The sequence below is a fragment of the Myotis brandtii genome, unplaced genomic scaffold, assembly GCF_000412655.1.
Source record: "Myotis brandtii unplaced genomic scaffold, ASM41265v1 scaffold233, whole genome shotgun sequence".
NCBI lineage: Eukaryota > Metazoa > Chordata > Mammalia > Chiroptera > Vespertilionidae > Myotis > Myotis brandtii.
In genome coordinates this window covers 48,213-56,067 of record NW_005358773.1, presented here as the reverse complement: position 1 = coordinate 56,067, position 7,855 = coordinate 48,213, and the positions used below count along the sequence as shown (strand labels likewise).

Sequence of the window (7,855 nt, the reverse complement as noted above, 5' to 3'; positions counted from 1 at the left end):
CGGTCACAGGTTCGGCGGCCTCGTGCTCAGCCCCATGGGCTCCCAGTACGTGTCCCCCGCTGACAGGTAGGCGCGAGGAGCCAGGAGGGCGGGGTGCCTGCCTGGACCCTTATCTTAATAAGCCCCCGACTCTGGCGCATCACTCCTTTCAGGGCTCACCTATTGATACCTATCTGTCTAGTTTGCCCCAATTGCCCAGCGTAGAGCCCAGAATGTAGTAGGTCTCAAATAAACGTGAAGAAATGAGCCTGTTCTAGTTCCCAGCTGCCCCAAAGCTTGGCTTATAAAGGGCCCCTGGAGGTAGTTCGGGGCAGGGGATGGCGTTATTGTATCCCTAGCGAGGCCAGTCTCCAGGGACATACCTGTTCTAGGGCCATCGCCAACGTGGTGCTGGCCCCCAGAACCCTATGCTGCTCCTGGCAGACAGCTGGTGGCACAGTCGGGCGTGGCTGTCATCGACTGCTCCTGGGCCAGACTGGAGGAGACGCCCTTTGGGAAGATGCGGGGCAGTCACTTTCGGCTGCTGCCTCACCTGGTGGCTGCCAACCCTGTGAACTATGGCCGGCCCTGCAAACTGTCCTGTGTGGAGGCTTTTGCGGCTACCTTCTGCATCCTGGGTGAGTGTCGGGGCCTGGCAGCCTGGCTATGCTCCCAGCTGTGTGTTTTCGACTGGCAAGTCCCAGGAGAAACCGTGAGGGTGTGGGCAGAGGTGGTTGAGATGGAAAGGTCAGGGTTTCTATCCCAGTTCCCACTTAAAAGTTTTCCCCCTGTGGGGTTGAGGTGGCAACATGAATAGCTGGCCTGCCAGCACTCAGATTTGCCTGTTATCTTGGCACCACTGCCCTGAGAGTCCTCTAGCACCCTTCAACTCATCCTCAGGGAATTTATGGTCCCAATAGAGGCCCAGATGGGCAGGGGGATTGAGTGGGCTGCAGAGGCAGGCATGGGCTGTCTGGGCTTAGGATAGTGTCTGGCAGGCACTTTTAGCTCCTGGGACAGCATTGGGTACGCTGGGGACACACTCAGGATTGGAAAGGGACTGTTGACATTCCTGGGTTTCCTGTTTCTGCGGCATCAGGCTTTTCAGACCTTGCTGTCATTTTGCTGCGGAAGTTCAAGTGGGGCAAGGCCTTCCTAGACCTGAACCGTCAGCTCTTGGACAAGTATGCAGCCTGCTGTGGCCCAGAGGAGGTGCTGCAGGCAGAGCAGGAGTTCCTGGCCCATGCTAAGGAGCGCCCTGAGGAGGAGATCGGTGAGGCCTGGCATGGATGTGAGCCCCCCCCCCCCCCAGTTGGGAGCCAGGACCCTCCATGCCTGCCACCTCTTTGAGAAGCTCTAGGGGTGGAAGGCTGGGTTCTGCTCAAAGCTCACCTGTCACTGTCCTCTTTGCTCCCTCTGTTCAGATCCCTTTGATGTGGAATCAGGTCGAGAGTTTGCAAATCCCAACAGGCCCGTGGCTGGCACCCGGTAGGTCCTTAGGCTTCCCACTTTCGTGACCCAGGCTCAGACCCAGGCTGTCCTCAGCCTCTGGCCTCAGCCCTTCCTGCTCTGCAGAAACCGGGTGGGAGGGTTGGCTGTGGAGATGGGGGGTATGGACGTCCCACTGAGAGGCTCTGGATTCAAGAACACGGGGAGTAAGAGGAATTTGTACTCGGCCTGAGGGCTCTTGTGGGTCAGGTGGTGCCTTTAGTGAAACAACTACTTCCAGGTTGCCCAGGGACAGTGATGACAGTGACAGTGAGGAGGAGTCTGAGGCACTTGGGCAGCAGCAGCAGCCCAGAAGAGGAGGAGACGCGGGAGCAGGGGTCAGAGGCCAGGGCCCCTGCCGAGGTTTGGAAAGGAATCAAGAAACGGCAGAGAGACTGAAGGTTCCAGATGTGTATTTTTCAAGGCAGAGTGATGAGGAAACCTAGCGACAGCAGCAGAACTGGTGGGAACGACGACAGGCCTGGCAGTCCTGGCTCATCGCATCTACGAGCAGCACTGGGCTCTGTCAGGTTCTCTCCCAAAGCTTCTATCATAGCCTTGCTCTGGGTCCTGCCTCAGAGTCCCTAATGAAGCTGCAGGGACACTTCGTGAGCCTCTGTTTCTTTGCACTTGGCCTCAGCGCTTGGGGGAACTCTCAGCCTCTGGTGAGGCAGACCCTGGCTGGAAAGGTCTGGACAGTGGGGGTGGCGGGCCACGGAGGAGGTCTTGTGTGGGCGCGAACATGTATGCGATAGGAGAAGCCAGCGTGGAGCTCCTTACACTGACCCACCAGCCTCATAGAGTGACTCAAGGGACCCCCTCCTGGGCTGAGGATCCAGGTGAGGGACTGGAGACCTGTGATATTCTTAGCAAACCTCCACATGCCCTTCGTGTGTGGAGGGCTCTGGAGCCCAGAGAGGGTGAGAACACTGTGGCTGTCACTTTTCCTCCACCTGGTGCCCTGGGAGCTGCTTCACTCCAAGGTTTGGGTTGTTCAGACTCAAACCCTGGCCTTCCTGCCTCTCAGCCTAGTGAGCGCCCTCCCCCAACCCCAACTTCTAAGACAACTCGGCTGCAACACTGGTGACATTGGGGAGGGACTGTTCTTAGTTGGGGAGAGTATTGTCTGGTTTATTGGAAGATATTAAGCAGCATCCCTGAACTTTGTCCACTGGTACCAGAAGCATCCCCTTCAACCTCCAGGTGTGACAAATAAAATGTCTCCAAACATGACCTAAAGTCCCCTGGGGGGCAAAGCCCCTTCCCACTGGGAATCGAGTGCCTGGGGGCAATGGAACCCTCAGGAGGCAGGTGGGGAAGCTCACCTGGTGGACGGGGTAGCTGCTGGCCCGGCCCCGCCAAGTTGGCCGCCCAGATACAGGGTTAGGGGGGTCCTTGCTGGGTGCAGGGAGTTCATAGCACATACCACATGGACACGCCAGGGCAGACAGGAACTGGGGGACCCAGCTATAGCACGAACGCCACATAGCAGGGGAGGGGGCACCACAGCCCTGACTACACTAAGCTGGTCACAGGGTGAGATGACACTGTGGGGACTTGGGGGGGTTCTGGGGCTCACAGCCGCAGGGGTCTCATGGGTCCGCCTCCATGAATTTCTCCAGCTCCCGGAGTCTCTTGACAAACTCCTGTGCCTCCCGGTTGGTGCGGCCCTCCAGCATCCTCAGTGCAGACCTCACTGCAGGCAGGAGGGCCGGGGCAGCATCAGGCCCTGCCAGCCCTTAGACCCTCTGCCCGCTGGTTCCCCACTTACCCTGGGCTCTGGGCCGGCGCAGGTGCAGGGTGATGGGCTGCCCAGTCCTCGTGCTTCCCCCCACCTGGGGCCGCACGATGCCGCCAATGCTGCCCAAGCCAAGAGCTGCCTCCCCTGCAAAGTCGTTGGTGGACAGCCAGTCGTGATCCATGACCGTAAAGAGCACACAGGCACCACGGCGGCGGCACACCTCTGCTGGCACGGAGCTGCAGGCAGGCAGAGGGCAGTCACCTAGCGCCCTGCTGCCTGCTTGGCCGGGTGTTGGGCAGGTGGGGGCAACACTCACAAGTAGAAGAGTTCATCATACACCGGGTGCAGTGTCCGGCTCTTGACCTGGGTCCTCTGGCTGTGGACCAGCGGGAAAAAGTGCGGCGGGCCCAGCTCCACAATCACAAAGGGGTCACTCAGACCTGGGGGGCAGGGCTGTGAGCAGACTGCCACCATCCCACTGGCCTGTCCCCACCTAGCCATGCCTCTGCCCCTTACCGTTAGCATCCAGGGGGAGCAGGTCAGCAGCGTGCAGTACTTCCACCACCAGCCGCTGCTCAGCTGCCTCATAGTAGCAACGGACACTCAGGCGCCCACACCGGTTATGCTCTAGTGACCTCTGCAAGAAGGCCGGTGGGCCTGTGAGCTCAGCATGGGCTCGGGTGAGGCCATGTGCCCACTCCTGGACCACGTACCTGCTTGAGTTTGTCCAGGTAATACTGCTCAATGCACTCGCGGGTGGAGCACTTGTGCAGGCGCAGCTCCTCCTCCAGCCTCTGCAGGGAGAGGAGGGAAGAAGGTGGATGCTAACTCCTCCCTGAAGGCAGGGCAGTGCAGGGCAGTGGCCCAGGTGAGGCCTCACCTTGTAGCTTCCGTCCCTCAGGTTCTCCAGGGGCAGACCCTGTCCATCTGCGTGGAAGAAAGTGACCAGGGCCTAGGACGGGGCAAGAAAGGAGAGATGTCAGATTGTGGCGTGTGCTGGGGGCAGTGGACCAGAACAGGTGGAGCCTTGAGTTTGCATAGCACCAGGGTTCTGGGAGCCCAGGGCAGAGCCACCTGTCACACCGGGGGCATATCAAAAGCCCCCAGGAGCTTGGGGGAGTGCTGGTGCCTGAGGCCAGACACTGCCTTAACAGGTAGCGCAGGTGCTACTGACCCAGGTGGGCTGGCAGGGAGAAATGCCCTGGTGGGTGCTTTGAGGAAGAGCTGTCCAGACTTGGCAAGCGCCAATGCATCTTGGCCTGGGGCAGCGGGGCCCAGGGGAGGGGCAGCAGCCTTCCCCGCCCCCCCCCCCCTGCAGCCCAGCAGAGGGTGGCACCTCCACAAGGTCCTACCTCCAAGGTGAAGTGGAAGCGGCTGTAGAAGTCGGCAGAGACGTCAAGGTTGGTGCCCAGCGCCTGCAGAATGGCCTGCAAAAGCAGCTCCCAGAGGGCCTCCAGCACCCTGCAGGGACACAGCATCTGTGACTGGACCCTGGCCCGCCCTGCTCCACCCGGCCCAGTTCATACCTGTTCAGGTTCTCCTTCTCCAGCAAGGCGTTCAGCAGGGCCAGCTTCTCATCTAGGTATTTCATGAGTGGGGCCACAGCCTGCGGGGAGGGTCCTCAGGGCCAGACTGCACCTGGGCCCCACCACACACGCTCCCCACCAGGCTGAGCCCTCAGCCGGCCGAGCACTCACCTCATCGTTCTGGATGGAGTCAGGTGAGAGGCTGATGTGCTGCACGTACTTCCTGATGTCACCCACCATCTGAGGGAGAGCAGGGCTCAGCGCTGAGGGGAGTGGGGGTAGAGGGGAGCCAGGTCCCTACCCCGCCTTCCTTGCCCACCTTGGAGGTCAGGTGCGCCGTCACAGTGCAGGCCTCCCGCTGCAGGTCCTCGTCCAGGGCCTGTGTGCAGTTGAGCAGAGCGCGCGGGAGCCCTCCTGTGAGCCCCGCGGCCCCCTCTGGCCATGCCAGGCCTCGGAGTGCCTGGCCAGCCGCCCGGCGCAGGAGCTCCACATTGTTGAGGACCACGCAGAGCTGGAGAGATGTGCCAGATTGTGTGTGATGGGGGGGAGGGGTTAGTGTTCCTGTGGTCATATGGTGGCCCCACCCACCTCCTACCCCCATCCACCTGCCTGCCAGCCCACTCACCGGCTCACTCACTGCCTCGCCTGAGGCCCTGGGCTGAGTGTCCACCTTCTTCCGCAGCAGCTCAGTGTAGAAGAGGGCAGCCTCACACAGGTCCTGGGAGGACACAGGGGCTCGAGAGCTGTGGGCCACATCTGGCCCTGCGGACCCCGACCTATTCTTGGGCTGTAGTTCCCACCTGGCTAAGCTGGGTGCCCAGCCCCTGGGCCTGGACAGGGTCTGGCCATGCTAAGCAGGTCCACAGCTCCTGGATGTGGCTGAAGCAGAGACTTGCAGTGGCCACCGAGCTGCTGTGCTTGGAGTTCTCCATAGGCTCCAGCTGGAAAGGCAGAAGGCAGCCTGGGTTTTGGGGGGCCCTGGATGGATCCCAGTACCCTAGAGCCAGGTGCTCACTCACTGTGTCCACATCAACAGCTCCCTGCAGCCTCCATTTGGCCTGGTCCCGCAGCACCTGCAGCCAAAGCTTCACGGCAGGGAGGAATGGGGCGTGGATGCCGACCAGGGCCAGGGAGCGGCTGTCCCTGCAGCAGGAGGCCAGCAGTCAAAGCACGCCCACCTCAGCACCCTGAGCCAGCATGGCCTAGGGGCCCTGGGCTAAGGCGCACCCAGGAGAGCCTCCCGCACAGGGCCCTTGGGCTCCTGCTCCAGAGCCCGCCTAGAGGAAACTAGAGAATACGGGAGGGGGAAGTGAGGGAGGGAGTAGGTGGTGGAGGGGAAAAGGGAGGGGTGAGGGGGACAGGACACCCACCGGCCCAGGATGCTGCTCCAAAAGCGCTGGATGTCTGCCAGGGACAGGTAGAGCTCGAAGAGCCGGGACGCCACCTCGAGGGTCATTTTGGAGCTCAAGTCCTCTGTCAGTACCCACACCTCCTCAGCTACCTGCCCGGAAAGGTGGAGTCAAGCTGCCAGCAGCAAGGAAACCCAGGCCCCTTCCCGGCCAGAAAGGCTCTCCCCACCCCCCTGCCTCACCAGACGCTCCAGCTGCCGGAAGGTGAGGGTGAAGAAGTCGATCTTGATGATGCTGCAAAGGACACATCTCAGACCCCTGCTCGCCCCTGGCCCCAGTGGCAGCACTTGAGGGGCTGGGCGCAGGGGCGGCAGGAAGAGCCCGGGGGCCACCTGTGGAAGAGGCTGGCGTAGATGCTGTAGCAGGACTGCAGGTCCTCATAGACAGCGTCAACCAGCTCCACCAGCCCAGCAAGTCGCTGCGGTCCCGGCTGCAAGGAAGCAGGGTTCCCACTGTGTTCACACTACGTTCACACTACGTTCACACTGCGTTCCCACTGTGTTCACACTGCGCCCCCTGCCACACTCCCCTTCCCCTGCCCCCACGGCCATACCCTCTTTGAGCTGTACCTGCTCGCGAGGACTCTTGGCGTTCAGGAGCCTGTCGTACCATTCCCGGTTTCCTCTCTGCATGGCGGCAGTAGGGGGAGGGGAAAGAAGGGCAGAGGCCCTGGGTTACAGCAGGTCCAGGGCCAGAGGGTGGGGCACTGGCAGCGAGAGGTGCAGGGCAGGGTCGGGGCGGGGCAGGTAGCCCTGACCAGGCTACCAGACGCACTTTCAGGGCAGCAGTGATGTCCGTGTTTAGCTCCGTCTCGAAGGGGCAGACTTCAAAGGAAGGCTGGAAGAGCTGCAGCTTGTCCAGACACCTGGCGGAGGAGCCACAGCTGACGGGCGGCTGCCCGGCCTGGCCCCCTGCCCCTCCTGTGCTAGCAGCTGCACCCACCTCAGCAGCAGCTCCAGGCGATGTATGGCGGTGCTGTTGGTGGCAGGGAAGTAGTCCCGCAGCTGGCGCAGCAGCCGCAGCGCGAACTCGGAGAAGGCAGAGAAGCTGTCGGCCAGGCTCTCCTCCTGGGGGCACAGGGCCCTTTAGAACTGATCCCTCGGGTCCTCCCCCGGGGCGGGGCCAGCGAGTCAGCAAAACTTTGCCCGGAGGAGCAGCCTCCAGCCCCACCGACCTCTCGCTGCTGCCCTCTCCAACCTCAGCCTCCACAGCTTCCCCTGGGGCCTAGCGGCACCGACGGCCTCGCGTTTGCACCACCCGCTGTTCCCTCTGCTCTGTCTCTGCAGCGCCTAGAACTCCCTCTGTTGTTCCCGCTGATAGGCATGACCCCCCTCCAACACACCCCCGTCTCAGTATTGCACACCACCTGCTCTTCCCCAAATCAACTCCCTCGCGGGACATGAGCCCCTCACTGCGGGCCCCAGCCCGAGCAGGCCCTCAGCACGCCCTCCAAGAACATTTTCAGGCCGCACGGCCAAGCCCACCTGCTCCTGGGGCAGTGAGGCCGCCTCTTCCCAGTGCGCCTGCATGTCCTCCAGCAGCCCCAGCAGGTAGCCGTAGTCCAGGGTGCAGGTCTGATGGTGGCGGCTGCTGACCTGCCAGTGCCTACGGGGGCCCCCAGCCCAGAGCCAGGGCAGCGGTGTCGGGCAGGACCCTACGTCTAAGAGACCTCCGAGCGCCCCGCCCACTCACGGGAATGGCCTTCTCATGCC

At 62.0% G+C, this 7,855-nt stretch overlaps 2 protein-coding genes across 2 annotated transcripts in view; one reads left to right on the top strand and one right to left on the bottom strand.

Moving 5' to 3' along the window:
* Nucleotides 1-4: 4 nt before the first annotated feature.
* On the top strand, nucleotides 5-2,074 carry TSR3 (TSR3, 20S rRNA accumulation, homolog (S. cerevisiae); the record flags this gene model as incomplete). Its single annotated transcript, XM_005866571.2, is given in 6 exon segments — nucleotides 5-66; nucleotides 424-617; nucleotides 1,079-1,252; nucleotides 1,404-1,467; nucleotides 1,709-1,750; nucleotides 1,752-2,074. Coding segments are annotated over 6 exon segments (651 nt in total), but the record flags the coding sequence as incomplete, so codon positions are not given.
* BAIAP3 (BAI1-associated protein 3) overlaps nucleotides 1,864-7,855 on the bottom strand; it is a 9,700-nt gene continuing 3,708 nt past the window's right edge. Inside the window, exons 14-33 of the mRNA XM_014539993.1 lie at nucleotides 7,628-7,797; nucleotides 7,086-7,210; nucleotides 6,918-7,008; nucleotides 6,713-6,769; nucleotides 6,476-6,573; nucleotides 6,326-6,377; nucleotides 6,105-6,235; nucleotides 5,754-5,877; nucleotides 5,535-5,675; nucleotides 5,360-5,452; nucleotides 5,054-5,245; nucleotides 4,906-4,974; nucleotides 4,735-4,814; nucleotides 4,561-4,669; nucleotides 4,089-4,160; nucleotides 3,922-4,002; nucleotides 3,725-3,845; nucleotides 3,525-3,648; nucleotides 3,239-3,444; nucleotides 1,864-3,163 (exon numbers count right to left, since the gene is read on the bottom strand). Of these exons, the coding sequence (XP_014395479.1) occupies nucleotides 3,060-3,163; nucleotides 3,239-3,444; nucleotides 3,525-3,648; nucleotides 3,725-3,845; nucleotides 3,922-4,002; nucleotides 4,089-4,160; nucleotides 4,561-4,669; nucleotides 4,735-4,814; nucleotides 4,906-4,974; nucleotides 5,054-5,245; nucleotides 5,360-5,452; nucleotides 5,535-5,675; nucleotides 5,754-5,877; nucleotides 6,105-6,235; nucleotides 6,326-6,377; nucleotides 6,476-6,573; nucleotides 6,713-6,769; nucleotides 6,918-7,008; nucleotides 7,086-7,210; nucleotides 7,628-7,797 (2,240 nt within the window). The 3' untranslated portion in view covers nucleotides 1,864-3,059. The remainder of the gene's footprint in view (nucleotides 3,164-3,238; nucleotides 3,445-3,524; nucleotides 3,649-3,724; nucleotides 3,846-3,921; nucleotides 4,003-4,088; nucleotides 4,161-4,560; nucleotides 4,670-4,734; nucleotides 4,815-4,905; nucleotides 4,975-5,053; nucleotides 5,246-5,359; nucleotides 5,453-5,534; nucleotides 5,676-5,753; nucleotides 5,878-6,104; nucleotides 6,236-6,325; nucleotides 6,378-6,475; nucleotides 6,574-6,712; nucleotides 6,770-6,917; nucleotides 7,009-7,085; nucleotides 7,211-7,627; nucleotides 7,798-7,855) is intronic.